Raw genomic sequence first — 19,219 nt, 5'->3', positions numbered from 1 at the left:
TAAATGCTTTTCCTCCCTCTCCTCCACCTGAGTCACTCCCTCTCACCACAGGCTTTGTCTCAGTCTGGTTCTCCCAGGCCTCCACCGTCTGTCTCCCCCCACATGTCTCCGCGGCCCTTGATCGTGCATGGCCTCCCCGAGCCGCAATGTTTAGACAAACCCAAAGACACAGAGACGCGCTGACTGTGAAGGGAGAGTGATGCCGAAATTTCCGCCTTCTCGTTCTCTGTAACTAACCCTGGTGTTTTGCCTCAGAGGCTTTAAGTCTGCATCGTAAATCCCTGAGGAGTAAACACACCATGAGAACACATTCAGGGAATTGTTTTAGCGGCGCTCCTTTTGAATGCAACGTTATTCTCAAAAAACGAAAATTGCTTTTGTGTAATGTTTTTTTTTGGAGATAAACACAGATTTGACTAAAGTCGTAGAGATAAAGGATTGATGTATAAACAGATAGACCTGTATTATCAGCGTTTTTCAAATGTTTTAAATCTGTATAGTGCTTTCTAAAAGAAACACTCAGAATGACCAGAAACTACAGAAAGGCCCACAACATATTTCCCACCCACACATTATTTTGTTTTCCACAATTTGTTCGGCCATACCTCAAACGTTTGTCGCCCAGAACGCTCTGAATGATGCTGTTCAGGAAAAAAGGGAAACAGTGGGTCTTTATTTTTGGCAGTTGACGTGGAAGTCTGGCTTCTTAAAGCAGCGGCGGTGGCGTTGGCTGCGGTGGTGGAGGGGTCTCTTCCAGGGAAGCGGATGCTGTTTTTGGGTCACAGCGACTCCCTGTCTGCCTGAAACATTTCTGTCATCTGTCACACATCAATCCCCTGGATCCGTCTATCCATCCATCCCCCGCTAAACCTCCTTATCACGCGTGTTTGTTTTCAGAATAGGTAGAAGTGCTCTCCTTAAATGCAAATTCAGCTACGTTTTGTATGTGAAGCTGCATTTGTGCATGTGTTTCAATGCAAAGTGCAAACCCAACACCTGAACCCTGCACAGACGAGAATAAAGCCTCCCGTCAGAGCTCTGGACTCCTTCCAGCTCATTTTCTCTTTCTCTGGGATCGACTGTTTGCCGTCCAAGTCAATACTCTCCTCGGCTTCAGGTTTTCAATAGCCTGACTCCCCGGGCATGACGGAGAAATTCCCTCTCAGCCACACTTCAAAGAAAATGTCAGATGATATTTGCAAGGACACATATGGATTCTCTGTCTTTCCTTCGGAGAAGAGAATATCAGTATAGTGCAGATTAGGATTCCTATGTCTCCCCCGACCTGCAGTCAGTCGGCTCAGGCGTGAGGGGAATCCTGGAGTTTCAGATGGCGAGGTGGGTTTAAGAGTGCTTTAAAGTTATCACAGAGAAAAGTGTTGTTTTCTGCCATGGATACTGGAAGTTACAAGCAATAATAAACCCAAACACGCTTTTTATTTTTTATTGTCGCAGCCCGGTGACAGAGTGGAACACTGAGGCTGCAGAAACAAAACAGTGCAGTACAGTGACAGTCGTGGTCGACCCGCGGCGTTTCCAACCACATTTCTGACACACCCTTGATTTATATTTTTTCCTTTCAATCCAGACGACTCCTGAAAACAGCAGCAAACTAAAGCCGTCATTTCACCCCTAAAACTAGAGAAGGTTAAAAACACTATTTGTTTTAAGTTCAAAAACAAATGTGACTTGACCAAACTGGGCCCTTGATGAAAGGATGATTTAGCTGCAGAGGGAAGGAATGTGGTTTCCTGCTCATCGAGAGACCTACAGACAGAAGCCGGCGGTGTTTGACCGGCTGTGGTTTCATGCGTCTTGCGACATGATCAAAGGGGAACACTATCAATGTTCTAATCATCGCATGCAGGCCACTTTTCATTGGACAGATAGGACAGAACAATTGATGCATACCTTTGTATTTGTGCAGACAACACAATGGTCTACAAAGATCTGCCGTGCGAAACAATTCTGTCACTGTTTTACGTGTTTTTAGCTGTCAGACACATCGGAGTGTGGCTCAAGCTCCAGTTTTACGTCCGAGCCGAAGAGAAAACTAATCAAATCCACTCTGAACATGACAGGTATTCTGTTATTTGTGTCCAAACCCTACTCAAGGCCGATGTTTCCCTGATAAAAGACCCGGGCAGTGTAACAAATCAAGTAAAAAGCTCAGCCAGCGTGACAGAAGATCAAAAAATAATGCAAATATTTTTTTCTAAATGTTTGTCCGTGTCCCTACAGGTTCACATATAGCAACATTAGAGCAAGTAAACATTTTCGAAGTAATAACACAAATTAAAAGGATCAAACCAAATAAAAGAAGGCCAATAAAATGCCTCCTTTCACGGTTACTGATACGTACAGGTTTCTCTATATTACTTAAAACCAAACAAATCCATTCAGCTTTAACAGGGGTGTGTGCGCTCTGATCACCTTCAGTCCTTTGATAGTAAACACCTCCAGCCGCTCGGGGAAAGTAACCTAGAGTGAGGTGCACTGTAGCCACAGTGAAAAGGCAAATGTGTCAAACGTGTCCCGCTGTGGCTGTCTGCTCTGACATTCCACCTCATCACTCATGTTATTCTTGCGTGGCAGAACATTCTTACACCTGGACCCTGTGGAAACTGCTTTCCTGTCGTACGAGAACAGTTGGCTCTCTGTGGTGCTGACTGCCAGACAAGCAGAAAACATGATGGGTGCTTCAAATGAAAACACACACACACACTTGTAGGAAAACACAGTCAGGATCAAGAGTTAAACCAGAGCAAGCGTTCATATTTGTTAGGCAATAAGGAAAAGGAAGTTCTGTTTTCAAAATAAAAGCACAAATAAACTAACGAAGAATACCCATTCACACAATAACATGAAATTAAAAAGAAAAAAATCCTTCATTAAGCCTTTTTTTTTCACATTGCAACTTAAGATTTGAAAACACACAAAAATGACAAACTCAAAGGCGATTTATAAAGTGGAAGTGCACAAAAGAGAATAATAAAAAAGAAGCACATTACTCAGCTAGATTTTAATATAATTATATATATAATTTCCTTGTTTTTTTTCTTTTCGTTTTAATTTTTGGAACACCCACATTAAGAAATAATTCACATAATGAATCTGTCTGGATGTTTCTCTTTCCATGATCTGTCAGGCTCCTTGTATCTTAGTTCTTTATTCAATCATGGGGATATTTATTACCTGTCTATCTTTAATGTCCTGTTGTGAACCTATTATAGCACATTTGCAGGACGAATACCTTATTCCTGCAATGTATAATAGAACTTATTCTATTGCAACCAGATGCTCATTTACACTCAAATGAACTATTTATAAGATATAGCCAAAAACAGCCAGTGCTAAAAAAAATGGTGTGCTTCCCTGACCCATAATGCATAATTTCTCAAAGTTTTTTAGAAAGCTGTTCCATTGTTTTTTCCATAATCACACTTGCAAACAAACCAACCAACCATAATACAAATGGAAAGTGGTGAAAACATAGCTCCCTCGGCGGAGGTAACTAGCATCTGCCTTTTTCAGATTGTATTTATCTTTATTGGCATATGTACATTTATCAAAATATAAAAACAAGGCACAGTTTGGTGATCAAGAGCATCAAATTACAATGTTTTATACTGGGTGGGTTTTCATTCTTGCCTGTTTTATTTTGACAAGGTAGAGCAGTGGTCGGCTGATTCACTTCCTCTGACTTTACAACCTCAGTCTAAGAACGAACTGCGCTCAAACCGGGCTCACACACAGACACACACGCGCACACTCTGTGGAGGTTCATCTCTCGGAGGTTCATCATCTTGCTCCCCGGCATCATGAGCTCTCGTCGGACTCGCTCTCTGCTCTTCACCGGATAAACGTTGGACTTATTTACGCTCGTATCATGGGAATATACCGTCGGTGCGCTCGGCTCCGTGGATGTGTACAGCCTTGATGGAAACCATGTCACCGCAGCAGGGGACCATGGGACAGAACAGGTCCGACTCTCTGACCGGAGAGTGCAAGGCGCCCACTGAAAACAAAAAGGTAACAGCGGCGCTTCTCTGCTGATGGAGCAGTGGACACAGTGCGTCCTGTGCGTATTTACGCGCAGAGACTCAAGGCGCTTTCAATAGAGATAAATTATTAGATTCAAATCTGACACTTTGTTTTTACGATACCAGAACCATTACAGTACCCTCACAATAGAGTGTCTGTTTTTAAAAGTGAGTTTAAGACTGACTATGAGGGATTTCCGTGAAAAATTTCTGAGTTGTTAATTACTTATTTCCATATTTTAATGCTGGACTACTGAAGTTCCCTTTTTCTCACTGGTCTTGGAAATCTGCAGTTGTTGGTTCTGCTTCACGCCAGGTCAGTTTTTTTGACTGGATAATGATTAAGTTGTTCGTGATCATAGCTGTTTTAATTAAAAGACTCATCAGATTAGTTTCAAATATACATTTAAACCACGATTAAGCACCTTTCATTAATTTGGTGATTTTGATTTCGGTTTTGATTTAAATGCGTAAAATCCATCTACATTGTGATATTTATAGTGATATCAAACTGTTCTGACATTGAACCCCCTTTTTTAATCAAGAGAAACAATCATATCCACTGGATTGTCTCTTGTTAGTCATTGTTATCTAAAATAAATGTGTATCTCGCTGAGCTGAAGAGAAATCAAACAGCAGATCAGGATAGCGAGCTGATGGTGAGGATTTGTCAATCAGATAATCATTGGAATGATCAGCATTTCTGGCCTCTCCAAAGTTAGGCTCCTCTTTAAACAACAGAATTAAACTCCTCGTTTTAACGTATGAATCAGCAGCTCTGACTGTGGTTTAACTAAGCTGCAGTTAGTTACTCTAGTTACCCCACCAGTTTTTGGTCACTGGCTCTGATTGAAAAGCTGATGTGTGAATTTGTAGTAAACAGCGCCCCCCTCCAGTGCATGTTCAAATAAATGTTAAAGAGTATTTTTTCTGCAGCATCTAAGAAGGATATGTAGAACTCATATCTGCTAAAATGCTACAAGAAAAATATAAATAAAATACCAAGTCAGCCATTGTCCAAATTTGGAGTCTTATTTAAACATGTATATTAATATTCTTAATATCAAAGCTGACCTTTGTTCCTTGAAATAATGCTCATTGTCTCGCCATTAGTTTATATGTCAAATTATATATAGATATTTAGACTTTATGTCCCTGTTTTGGGTTTTAATGATGTAATAACTTTACCAGTTTTGCTTCAGGTTATCCAAACCAAAGAGTGACGGTTTATAGTTCCTTTACAACAGCTACAGTCAGTAGCTTCAAGGACCGTTCCTGTGTTATTGTCTGATTTCTTCACCTCCAACACAGGATGTGCATGGCCTCGTTTTTATATGAGGAGACTTAATGTTTTCCCAAGTATTTCACCACTTCCCCGGCCCGCTGCACTCGGCCGTGGTTTGGAAAGTTTCTGCGCTCGGCTCAGCTTTGGGAAGTTGTGAATAAAGGGCTGTCAGCGGGCCACTTCCAGAGAAACTGGAGCCACGCTTCATCGTCACGTAAAGTATGAAGTTGCCAAATGCCTCCCTGGGCTAGGATGTTGTTTTTCTTCACATGTTTCTGTCCAGATGTTGAGGCTTCTTGACATGTATGAAAGCTACATGTGCTATCTCTGTGTTGTGAACTGATATGAAAACATTGTTGTTTTCTTTGAGTTAGTGATCACAGTTCATGATTACTCCTTGATTTATGTGCAGTCCCTTTACCCTGAGAATTCAGAACTTACATGTACAGCAATGATCTGACTTACTGACTATTGACCTTAATCGCAATATCTTATATCCATTTAGTTGCTTGTAGAATATTCCATTCATATTCCTGTTGACATGTTACAAGGCATAGCCTAATGTTGACGTCAGGCAGTTGCAGAGCGTGATGTTATAATCCGATTAAAATATAAACATGTCCACATTATGCAACTAAGGTCAGAATACCCCATACCCCATAGAATTGGTAGAATGGGAAGAATGGGGCGACTGTGGCTCAAAAGTTAGAGCGGTCATCCTCGGAAGATGGTCGGGGTTCGATTCTTTACCTTTGTTCATGTCAAAGTGTTTGGCCAGTATACTGAAGCCCAAATTGCCCCTTCACATAGATGCACTGCATAAATATGGGTGAATGGCAAAAAAGCCTGTGGTAAATGTGACTCTGCAGAATCAGCTGAGACAGTTTCTTACATGTAAGTAATGAAGTCCTAAAACCAACCTCAAACATGACCTCTTCCTCCTCATTTGGTGTGGTGACTTTGGCCTTTATAACATTTGTATTGAAGGGGAATGTTACTCCAATGAGTCTCCACACAATGAGACTTTTTCCATATCCGTACTAGTAGAATTTCAAACTGTTTCCATACCATATACTTTTTGGGGTGTTTATGTCTCAGATGCTTTTGGAATGTTGTAAATAGATCAGCCTTAAGTGGAATGGCTGTGGTTGCCATGAAGATGACTGTCATACTTGAGGCTGCACGTAATTCATCATGTTACAGGGAGAATATACGAGGGATCGTAAACATTGTGCAACACTGTGAGATGACGTGTTCGTTTGCTTCACTCTCCCCCCCCTGTCCTTCACCCACTTTTCTGATCCATCTTTTACTCACTTCTTCTTTTTCCTCTTTACTGCTGTCACTTCTCTTTTTCTTTAGCAAACTCCTTAGACAAACAGACACTCACACACACACGCAATGGGTTATTTTTCATTTCCCTGTCTGCCTGTATTTCCTGCAAGCTTTAAGCCGTGCTGGCTGTGTGATCTACGTTTCCATTTGGCCTCCTTCTCAATAACCACCATGCAGAATATAATTTTATCATGGGGTGCACAAATGGCGCTAACCATCACGTTCAGTGGGTGCTTGCATTGAATCTCCCCCCTCTGTCTCTGACTGCATAGAAGATGAAGACCTTGGCCCAAAGACGACAGTCGGCTCCTTCGCTGGTAATCAGCAAAGCACTTACCAGATCGAGAAGCACGTCCAGGTATGAGCTCACACACACACACACACACACACACACAAACAGACATGCACACACACACGCTCACACACACACAGACGCACATGCACAGACGCACACGCACACACGCACTAACTGGAGCTCTGACATCATTGTTGGCCTGTAGTTTGTCAATGGAGCGATGACTTCTCTCAGGAGAAAACTGCAATTTGAAAAACTGTTTATTGGTACTCGTTCTGTATAAATTGTGATTCCTCTGATTAAGGTTAACAGTTTTATTAGCGGTTATCAGACAAGCACAGAACAGGAAATTTTCCTGAAACATTCTGGATTTAGGGTTTAAGGGTTTAAAGGAGAGACATTTTGAGTAGAAAACCTGAATGAAGGAAGTGGGAAGAAGTTTTTGAACTTTCATGATTAGATGATATGAAGATTGAGATTATTTACCACTCTGCTTTGAACGCTGGCCTTCCTGACTCCTTCATGGCTTAGAGCCGGGTTTAAATGCTTACCTCTCTCAGAGCTATCAGGATTTTCATCACCTTTGCCCACTATCAAACAAATCCTTTCCTCTTCCTTTTAACAGGGTCGGAAATAAGCCATTAAAAACCTCTCAGGGGAAGCATGCATTACCAGGAACTTCACTCTTTTTAATTTAACTCTTTGCTTGTGCACTTTTTTGGGGGAATTTCTTGGACTTTTCCAATTTCATTAAAAACCTTCTTGTTACAGAGAAATAAATGGTTTGACGTGTGTTTCAAACTTCAAATTTCTGCTCTAAACCCATTTAGACTTTCAAATCAAAGTTTATATGCCACCATATTTTCTCAAGTGAGCAAGTGTCTGTCTGGTGTGTTTATGATGTGTGTGCATGCTAGTGGCAGTTTTAGTGACGGCACAGGGAGGTCAGGTTGGCCGCTGAACTGTGAAACGGGACCATTAGACCAGTGCTGAGGGAAACTCTTCACACTTTTAAATGGGTCAGCGCTCTTGGGGCATGTGCGTGTGTGTATGTGTGTTTCTGTGAGTATGTGTGTGAGTATTTGTGTGTGTGGGGGGGGGGGGGGTGAAGAAGGTTAGGAAAACTCATATTCTGCTTGCAAGCACAGAGGGAGGGAGAGACAGACAAGCTATTGAGTGAAAGACAAAAAAGACACTGACTGACAGAGTCTCTTAATCTGTCCAAGTCTACCCAGTGTGTGTGTGTGTGTGTGTGCAGGTTTTACAAGTCAGGAGGTATGGAGCCAGGGCTTGACACTCTCAGCTGTCACCTTTGACCTTTGACATCTCATCAGGAGGTGTACGGGCCGCTTGGGGTCATCTGGGGTCAACACCTCTCATGTCGTGTGAGGTGTTCATTAATGTCCGGATGAGTGTGTGTGTGTGTGTGTGTGTGTGTGGTGGTCGTCAGGTGACTCACAGTAGGTAAGGGTGAAAGATCACCACTGTGATTATTGTGCAGGTGATATTAGTTATTTCCATGTTTTCATGATGATTGATTAAGTTACTGGATTGTCTTGGTTTCCTTCATTTGTTATGAATTTTTTTTGACAGCTTTTCATGCTTTGGTAGCTGTGGTATAACAAGTGCTATTAATACAGTTTTTATTGGTACACCAGTTGTGCCAGAAATACTTGGCAGTGGGTTTCACAGTACAGCAACACCACTGTTCTCTTTATCCAAATACAACTCCTTGGCTCAGGTGGTTATTACAAAAGAAGGAAAGACCTATACCCTGTGTTTGTCATCCTAAGTGTAACTGAGCAGGTATTTGTTTTTCTGAGAACTTTGTATGATCACAAATTAAAGGAGGATTTTCCTCTTATATCCGAATCTGTTTTGTGTCTTTGAGATGATCTCAGCCAGCCACAATTCCACATGGGGTTCTTTCACATCTACCACATGAGCACTGTTCCTCATAAGTAACTTTAGTTCAGTAATATCTCACTCACAACTCTTGCACTCATTTTGTGTTTGTCAGTTCCACATGTGTCGTGAAATGTATTATATGATTCTATTGCAATTAAAAATCGATATCATAGAATCCCTTTAATCATGTATTGTATCATGGATACCCTGTGATTCCCACCACTTTTAACAGTGTTTTATCTTTAACATTTTACATTTTTCGGTCTGATATATACAAATTTAATTTAACAGAACAAATCAAAGTTCTGATGTGCTTAGATCGATTGATTTCATTGTAAAAAAACAACAACATATAACAGATATTGAGATTTACAGGATTATTTTTGATTAATTGTCATTAATATCACTAACCATGTTGCCCTGTGTTGTCATGTTAGCTAATTTAGTGTTGCTGTGGCTCAGAAGGTAGAGCGGGTTGGCCATTAATCAAAGGGTCAGTGGTTGGATCCCGTTTGTCCAGGTGGTATCTGGATGTCTGTGTGCACGCTTGAACATCAATTGTATTCAAAGGCACATTGAGTTGTGAATATGAACGCAGTGTGTTTACCATCTCAGGGAAATACAAGGTTTTATCATTTCTTCTCTTCCAACCTCAATAAACAGCATCAGCTCTTTGTGCTACATTCACACTTGTTTAAGGACCTAGTCTGGAGCACAGAATTACTTAACAACAAAAGATCTTTTCATAAAATCAGGTTCTTTCTCTTGTTCTTATAATAATGGCTTGGAAATTAAATTAGTTTTAATGTGAGACTAATTAGAAACATCAGCTGAAAGGCTCCTTGGCCTTCAGCTCAGACACTAAAATCACCTGCACACACACACACACACACACACACACACACACACACACACACGCACACAAACACACATACTGTCGCGCCTCATCCAAAAGTATAACCTGTATAACCTCATCTCACAGTGCAGGGTATAACTGGAGTATAAGCAAATTATGGTGATCTTTGAACAATACGACATGATCACACACTCACTCACATTTCAACACAAAAGCTATTTCCTGCTTTTAATAGTGAGATCTGCTCAGGATAACATGGCCGTTACCGACTGAAAAATGGGAAGAGTTTCATTATTCTGATCTCATCCGCTGTCTGTATGTGGGTGTGTGTGTGTGTGTGTGTGTGTGTGTGTTTGTGTGTGTGTGTGTGTGTGTTTCTGTGTGTGTGTCGCTGTACTTGTGTGTATTTCTTCTGGCCATATAGAGGGCATTGTGTGTCAGCCAGGGATGACATTACACTTTGCATACGGAAACGCTTTGGTCCAGCCTATGTTGGTTCAGGCCAATTTGAGTCAAGGGGAAACCCAAAAGACACGAAGGGTGAAACAGACAGAAAGTAAATTGATTTTGAGGCCTGTTTTTATTTGATTTAGTGTCGAGATCACGTCAAGAGGTTAATGAAACAACAAGAAGATGAGCTTCTCATTGAATAAAAAAATAATGTTTATGGAGATGGGAATTTTTTTGCTTCATTAACTGCCCGTGCGTTCTATCTAGCAAATCAGCATTTTAAATATTAACACTGGATCATTTGATATATGTGGAACCTGTAGGAAGTCATCACCAGACTCTTATATGTCAGAAATGTATGGACCCAGTTATTTGAAGAAAACTTAGTAATATTTTAAGCGAAAGGTATCTTAGCATCCTTTCATCATATCTTTGTTTTCACAGGCTGGTGTCGTTTGTGTGTTTGTGCAAAGTGACGTCCCCTTTAATCTGCATTTTAACAGACAGTCTCTCTCTCTCTCTCTCTCTCTCTCTCTCTCTCTCTCTCTCTCTCTCTCTTGCTCTCTCTCTCTGTCTCTCACTAACATACAAACTGAGCTGTTGCCGCTTGTCTGTACAGCCTGTGTCTGGGATAAAGAGGTCAAACTACCGGTGATGCAATCCTCATGTCTAAACACACACACACACAAATATGTTTAATAAATGCCACTCAAACAGACTGTCACACACACATACACATACCATTTGACGTTCTCTTCCACAAATTCCTTCCTTCCTTCAAACCTGTTTGTGGCCTCATATGTAGCAAAAAGGCTGATGATACAGAAGATATAGAAACTCACATTAACACACACACAAACACTCACAGGAACATTTGTGGGGTTAATGATAAAGATGACCAGATGTGCAGAGTTATGTAAGTGTGTGTCATGGCTGCCCTGAGGGAGACTGTCTACTCGGTGGGGGTTGGAGAGGGTTGTAAGCGGAGTTGACGTTGCCCAGCGACTGAATGGTGTAATATGTTAAATAATAATATATTATAATATGTCAAAGATTAAGTTTATTAAGGTAATGATCCTTAAAAATATTGATGAAACTTAAATTTAAGAAGAGGAAAAATGTGCTCAATGCAGGAGAAGAAAGTGAGAACGACACGACGTGACATGAACTGAGAGAAAAGTGGGATGACAGACATGTTGGAGAAGAAGAAAACGTACAAAGGGAATAAGAGAGAGAAGAAAGGGAAAGTTACAGCTGTTTATCCAGTTGTTGTCCTCAGGGTGTATCGTACTTACACCTGTTGGATCATGCTTAGTCCATGACTGAAACTTTTCTCATCTGTCCCACCCCTAGCCTCCATGATTTAACAACTGAGTGAATCCAATGGGTTCATTTCTAATTCTTTCATGATTTTGACTCGTCCTACTTTGTGATTTACTCTGATAACATCATCCTTTATATCCAAATCTTTCCTAATGCCACTTAAATATTCTTGCGGGGACATTAGTATGCAGTGCTGTGTGCGTCTTTTCTACACCGGGCCCTCATTGTGTTTCAAAAAAGTCAACAGTTCTCGGCACAGAGCCGTGCCTCGACAAAAGGTGGCCATGTATGCGCGGGCGGGACGACCACTCGATTTATCAACATCACATGTTGCACAATGGAGCCATTAGCCGCTCATCCATCAGTCTCAAAGGGCGGCCGGCTCAGCTGTCAATCTCACATTCAGGAGTGAGGGGTGTGCGGCGAATACAGAAGATTTTTGGGCAGCGAGATGTGAAAGGGTCTTTACAGCAGGGTTTGTCCGCGTGTAGAAGGTTGTGTGTGTGTGAGAGTGTGTGTGTGGCCTCTTCCGACCGGATCATTTCCCGGACCTGCTTGGATGATAAGGACAGACAAGGATGTGTTTTTCCGACTTTTGCTCTGTAATGGTTGTAATCATGCAGCAACTTCACCAATGAACTCCCCCAAAAATCCTCCCGTCATCCCATTTGCATGTGGTCTCTCACCCCTGCTGTCCTGCGGTGTCCTGTGGCCTGACATCAAGAGAGCAGCCACTGCCATGTTGAGAAATTCAATAGGAGCTGAGCTTTGATGCGGAAGTAGTCACATATCAAAGACTCTGGACAAAACTCATTTTGAACTTTATTAGGTCTTTGGAGACAAAATTTAGAGAAAGAGCAGAGGGGGGAAGAGAATAGAGTCATGTCCCTAAATTACTTCAAGCTGCAAGAGTCAACACTGAAAATTAAGATTTACATGATGCAGCCTCCATGTCTTTGATACAGTTATAAAGAAAGGCTTGATTTAGAGTAGTGGGCTGGTGGTTGTGTACATGTTTTCAAAGGGGGTAAAAACTAATTTCACAGTAAAACCATGTGAAGAGTTTTTTCTCTTTTCCAGGAACAATAGCTGATTGTTTTTCGACAGGCAATTTTTTCATTGTTAAAGCAACATGTTGTCATGTCATTATTTGATAAAGTAAAGTATTGTTGACCCGAGAAATAAAAGAAAGACAAAATGGATGTATTTCTCTCAACCCATCCTTCATCTTTATTTTCCCACTCTTTATATCCCACGGGGCCTCAACGCTTAATTGGCTACATTCATAGCTTTTAATTGAATTCACTCAGCAGCCCTAGGATTTATTTTTGGATGACATACGAAGACGGACGAAGAAGGGATGCACTCCAGCCTGGTCGTCTGTTCTTTGTTAATAATTATATGACCAATCACTTGCCGCTGGAAGGATTCCGGTGTATGTATGTTAAAAAGTGGGTGTGTACATGCGTGAGAGTGTGTGAACATTTGCATAGGCAGAGAGGCAGAGACGGAGATAGAAAGTGTGTGTAAGTAAAGATCTGCGTCTTTTATCTGCTAGAGAAGCGTAAACAGGAAAGGATGGAGCTCTCAAACGATTTCCTCTTCCTCCAAAATTCCCCACAGTTTACATATGTTCATCAGAGGCACATATTGACAGCAGAGACGCAAGATAGAAGCTTCAAATTAGAACCAAAGAGCCAGAATAGATGATCTATGAGACACATTTTTTGGATGAATGATTCATGAACTCTGCCAAGGAGGTTATGTTTTCACCCCTGTCCTTTCGTTCAATGGTTTGTTTGTTGGTAAGCAAGATTACACAAAAACAATCAAACAGATTGTCACGAAATCTGGTGGACGGACACTCGGTCAGGGAAGAACCCATTGAATTCAGGAATTAGTTTGAGCACTTTTCACTGTTTTCTCAGAGAATAATTTGTGGATCTTGATGAAAAGTTGCTAAATAGAATGGCAGACCATAATCACTTATTACCACACACATAATAGTAGAAGACCTGTTGATGCTGGAAGGAGCCTCTGTTCCATCTCTGCCTTTTCCATCTGTTTGAACTAATAGAGCCATCTTTGTGCACATGCAAATAATGTCTAAAACATTTGTCCAACCAGCTTATGCAACATTATATGTAGCCAAACAATTGCACCATGGGTCCAACATTTATTTAATTGAAAGCGCTTAATTTATGTGTATGGTTGCGACTGTGGCGAAACAGTGAAAGAAATGCAGTAAATAATGAGGTGCGTGTTACAGTCTCACAGTACTTTGTTTCCCAACTGCACAAGCAGTTTTTTCTCCATGTTCACCACAACATTCACGTTATGTTTTGTGACCTACCTCCTTGCTGATGTGCCATTATTTCCATATGCTGGATGAGTTGGGAAGGCCCCTTAGTGCAAATGCAGCAACTGTAAAAACACTGGAGTGAATCAAGCTTCCTGAGTTATTTCATATTCTCACAATCAATTCCTACACTTTCATTCTTCTGTCAGCTGCTTTGATGCATTCAGGGGCGAGTGCTTTGCTAAATGGCTGTTAAGGGGAGTGAAGAGAATTTGAGCCCAAAGCTGCGGTTTGAAACCTGTTGATCAGAGACATGCCTCCAAACACTTCCAAACCACAAATGCCTCCTTTGGGGATCAATAGAGTTTTTTATTCTTTGTGTTATGTGTTTGACTCTGGATTGTTTTCGCCCCAGGGAAAGCTGCCTGACGCCAGTAAGCCCGGAGTCGTGTCCCCTCGTCCAGGCGTTCCTGGCTGAGTGTCCAGGCCGCCTATTCCTGGGACACGCCCAAACGCAGCTAAAGACGGGCCTGCAGACTCAGGAGAGGCATCTCTTTCTCTTCACGGACACGCTACTCGTCGCCAAGGCCAAGTAAGTGCTCCTATGCGTGTCTTGTGAAATGACAGAGAGAAGAAACGAGTGTATGTTTTTGCGGCTGTGTGAGTGAGTTGGAAAATGGAGACGGAGAGACGTCAACAGGAATAAAACGAGGGACAAATTTTAGAAACCAAGAGGCAACATTTCATCTGCTGCGCTTAGTTTTGCAAACAATAATATGTGGAAGATGGAGATACGTCTTGAGCGACTACATCTTTCCCTCCATTTTTCCTCCCTCTCTCCCCTCTTCCTTTCATTACTGCCCGCCCCATTTTTCTCCACTATATAATTATATCCCAGCCAATTAAATCCATATGAAGCCTGGCTTGGATCAAAGCTGCACTGGCCTGACTTGGGCCTACAGTATGGGGCTACCCACCCACAGACTGCACACACAGACTTTCAAAAATAGTCACTTGAAAAGCAGGGTTTTTGAAGTCAGCAAACACACACATACATGCACGAATGCACACATATAAACACATGGGCATGTAGCGACGGAAACAGACTTCTGCTCTGTGCACTTATGTGCTTACTGTACACACATACCCCGAGTGCAGACACAGCGGGACCTCTGTGGTCTGTCCTGGTAGTCATGTGCCAGTGGGCGGAGTTGACCCTTCCAGCACAGAGCATAAGCTATAATTGGTTTTATTACATTGTGGCTGAACACAGGGTGAGTTGGAGGAATGTGTGTTGGCATGTGTGTGTTTGACAGAGAGAGATGGAGAAGACATTCATTTTTGTGTGTGTGTGTTTGTGCCTATACATCTGTGTGTGGATTCCACATGTGAGTTTTTCCCTCTATAATCACAGAAGTCGTGAGCATGGCTGTGTTTAACCTCTGACTTTTAATATTTTGCTTCTATATTGAGTGTTTTTAAAGGATGGCCATATGTTTGTGGTTTATGGAAGCTGTTATTTGAAGAAAACAAAGTCATATTGGAAGATAAGAGGATCTAAGTACGTTCCTTGTGAATCTCCTTTCATTTTTTGTAGGTCTCCGACTCATTTTAAAGTGAAAGCCCAAGTCCGGGTGTGTGAGATGTGGATGGCCAACTGCATTGAGGTGGTGTGTGAAGGAAGCACTAACTCAGAGAGGAGCTTTGTCATGGGTTGGCCCACCTACAACTGTGTGGCCACCTTCAGGTATAGACACACCCACACACACACAAACAGGCACACACGTGCAGCTCACATGCAAATACTTTATTTATATATATGTTCCTGCCACAATGGATTACACACATTAATTCTTCTTTATTCAATCTTATTACAATGTTTTACACCTGGAATCCACTAATAGCAATGCACAGCTTAGGGCCAGGTCTGTGATTTTTACCCATCCAGAGTAACATAAGAGAGAAAAAAGAGACAGCTGCTTTATACACGATTTACTCTGATTATGCTTCATCTCTTTCTGTCGTCCTCTTCAGCTCTGAGGAGCAAAAGGACAAGTGGCTGGCACTCATCAAAAGGTAAATGCTCGGTTAAACCACCAGCTACTTTCTCTTTGAAGCTCGATTGTTTTGGTAATTTAATCCTGATTTAGCAAAGACATTTAGTTTAATAACAGTGTGAACAGATAGAAAAACAGAATGTTATGAGATAAATTTATGAGATATGAAACCATTAATACAGATCTACAGCTAAGATGAAGAAGTTGATATCTTACATGATGGCATATTCAAATGCTCTTTTTACTTTAAAACCAACCCTCTTATTTTGTTTTGCTTTTTTAGTCGTATAATTGAGGGAAAAGAGATGGACGACCCTAAGACCATTCCACTCAAGATATTCGCAAAGGATATTGGAAATTGTGCTTATGTAAGTTTCTCTTCTTTGCTCTTTAATGCGTAAGAGACATTAACATATTTCATTTTGTAACTTATTAACACACAAAGCACTTGATGTATATTTAATGTTTCCGGAATGTTCCCATCAGGCCAAGACGCTTGCTGTCAGCAACAACGACAGCACCACTGATGTCATCCGGATGTCACTGCAGCAGTTTGGCATATCGGTGAGTAAAGACTGTATATACTTGTTATCATCCAGTGACTGTGGAAGGCTCAATAAACTCTCGGATACAAAAGCATTGTGCGTGTGTTAGGAATCTATAAAAGTCGATGTGATTTTTAGATGTTTTCACAAAATGTATAGGTTTTTAGATTTTATATCTGCATTCTTTTATGTCACCGTATCTAAATCATTTTAAAAGGATTTTAAAAACTTAAATTAACATAAATTGTGCACTGATGAAGCTGCAGTGACATGATGAAGCATAACTTTTATTTAAAACAGATTATTTAACACAATTCCCTTTTTCTTTTTCTAGGGTTGCGTTAAAGACCACCGGTTGTGGGTGAGCTCCAGTAAAGACGAACCTCCGTACCCTCTAATCGGTAAGCCCACCTGTCTTTGAGGCACATTACTATTTAAAACTCTCTTATTATAGAACCACAGTCTTTTCCCTTGAGTCTTTTCCCTTTTCTCCATACAACATGCTTGTAATCAATGAATTCTCTCTAAGTTCCTTAAAGTTAAATCAAAAACATCCGTGTTATTTGACTAGTGAAATTTTGGAGAACTAGTCGTTACTATAGCAGAGAATATAAATAAACTGATAAACAAGCACAAAAAAATTGTCTCATTGAATTATTTGTCACTGTGATTCTTCTGTGACATTTTCTATCCATAATTCTTTGCTCTGTAGTTCACACCGAAATTCTAACATCTTAATTTTGGATCGCTGATTCATCAACGCTTATTATTCCCTCGGCTCCGTGCAATATGCGCAGACTGCACATACCAAACCCTCTGACCTCTGCACCCTGACCTCTCACGCAGGCCATGAGTTTCCCTTCAGCATCAAGATGAGCCACATCCGGGACGGTGGGAGCAATGGCGGAGGACGCGGAAGAGGGGGGGATCCAACAAGTCCCACCGACTGTCCAGAGGTGATGCTGCTGGACCAGTGTCTCCCTCCTGACACCCAGTGCCAGTTCATCCTCAGACCAAGCAAAGTTGCCCCAGGACAGGCTCAACTTCTAGGTGAGACTGGATTGAAGGTCCCAGTACCTTTTCATGGAGATACTTTACAACACCATCATGAAATACTCCTCAGAACAAAACGTGAATATTTCACAATCAATTGCAGTTTATATGTGGGTGACTTAAAGGCAGGAACATCTGCAGCGTGTTTGTTTAAGTTTACTGTCAGTGGATTAATTCTGGTGCCTTTAAAGCAGTCTGAAATTAATACAAATAAAAATATATGTTTGTCATATGAGTGACGCTGGAATTTTGAGGAAACATGGCATCTTGTGTTATTCTTGTGAACATATCTTGAGAACGCCTTGAGAAAACTTCTTGAAATATAGGTCAAATATTCAGTTGGACTATGGACTATGAATTGATTAGATTCAGGGGGAAAGGTCAAGGTTGATGTGACCCCAGAAGTTTTGCCTTGTGAACACAATTTCTCAGGAATGCCGTGAGGGAATTTCTTCATATGTGGTACAAATGTTCATTTGGATTAAAGCATGAACCTGTCAGATTTGGGTTTCCAAAGTTTAAAGGTCAAGGTCACGGTGGCCTTACTCAATGTTTTTGACCCTTTGAACATGATATCTTATTCTTGCCTGTTGGAAAATTGGTTCAAATTTGCCAAGTTGTCAGCTCAAAGATGAATGGGTTAGATTTCGAGAGGTAAAAAATCACTGTGACCTCACATTAGCCTGGAAATAAAATATATGTATGCTCACATTGCAGGGCTGTCCCAGTTATTCTTTTAACATAAAACTGGCCCAGTGAAAACAACATGAAATTATTTTCTTAGTTAGTTATTAGTAGAGCTGCTTCCAAACTAAAAGTATTTTTTTCTTATTAGAAGATAACATTTAGTCTTGCTGGGTTTTAACCTCAAACAATCAATAGGTTTTAAAGTGGAGGTTTCCAAGAACCTCTTTGGCCAGTGTCAAGAACGTATCTGTAAATTTAAGCCTGTGAAGCCACAGGAAGACGAAGGAGGATACAGACGTATGAATGTACGCCATATTTCCTCAAAATGAGTTTCACTTCCAAAGACAGTTTCTCTTTGTGTCAATGTTGAAACTCTAAAACATACAGTCAGTTGCTGTTAGTCCTCATGATGAAACAACAGTGAGAGGGAAAAGAGACATCGAGAATTGTGGGAAAGGAGTTCCTAGCGGACAAGGGGTGACAGCAGGGGTTGGGACAGACTCTCTATCAAAATAAGAAAAACAATAGACAGATGAAGAGGAAGCAACCCCAGAAGGGAAGAATGAGTGTGAGAATAGGAAGATGGAAAGTGAAGAGAGATGGCACAGCTATTGAGTAAGTCTGAAGGGTCAGAGGAGGTGAAGGAAAAAGAAACGCGGACATTAACAGATGGAGAATGAGGAATTTACAGAGGAGCAGGCAGAAAGGGGGACCTCAGTAAAGACAGGGGGGAGGGGGGGGGGGTGAAAACAGAAGGACGGAGGACAGGCGCGATGACGAGCTGCAGATACAGAGAAACAGATGGAAAAAGGAGGAGATGAGGTTTAGAGGAAAACAAGTCGAGGAGGAAAAGTGTGTGTTTTCCAGCCGAGGAGGCTCCAGTTTGCCAACCACAAGCTTCGCCTCAGATTCCTTTGCCTCAAGTGCAACAGCGTCTTACGTAATCTCTCCATTGCAGCGCCGCCCCTGTAGAGGCCTGATGGTTCACACCCGAACCCCTAACGTTTGCGTGGGTGTATTGAAAGGCAGCCATCGCAGAACCCCTTCACAATCCTTTGTTTGATTTGCTCTAAAGTTTATAAG

General features: G+C 41.4%; 1 protein-coding gene across 1 annotated transcript in view; it reads left to right on the top strand.

Moving 5' to 3' along the window:
* The first annotated feature begins 3,760 nt into the window (after window positions 1–3,760).
* The window catches only part of LOC133967663 (rho GTPase-activating protein 20-like), a 30,604-nt gene continuing 15,145 nt past the window's right edge, over window positions 3,761–19,219 (top strand). Inside the window, exons 1-9 of the mRNA XM_062403253.1 lie at window positions 3,761–4,032; window positions 6,936–7,021; window positions 14,210–14,386; window positions 15,392–15,541; window positions 15,829–15,870; window positions 16,135–16,219; window positions 16,338–16,415; window positions 16,731–16,797; window positions 17,243–17,446. Coding sequence (XP_062259237.1) covers window positions 3,925–4,032; window positions 6,936–7,021; window positions 14,210–14,386; window positions 15,392–15,541; window positions 15,829–15,870; window positions 16,135–16,219; window positions 16,338–16,415; window positions 16,731–16,797; window positions 17,243–17,446 — 997 coding nt within the window. The 5' untranslated portion in view covers window positions 3,761–3,924. The remainder of the gene's footprint in view (window positions 4,033–6,935; window positions 7,022–14,209; window positions 14,387–15,391; window positions 15,542–15,828; window positions 15,871–16,134; window positions 16,220–16,337; window positions 16,416–16,730; window positions 16,798–17,242; window positions 17,447–19,219) is intronic.

The sequence above is a fragment of the Platichthys flesus genome, chromosome 13 (genome assembly GCF_949316205.1).
Source record: "Platichthys flesus chromosome 13, fPlaFle2.1, whole genome shotgun sequence".
Taxonomy (NCBI): Eukaryota; Metazoa; Chordata; class Actinopteri; order Pleuronectiformes; family Pleuronectidae; genus Platichthys; species Platichthys flesus.
The sequence above is the reverse complement of the archived record's forward strand: the minus strand, read 5'-3'. Positions and strand labels throughout refer to the sequence as shown.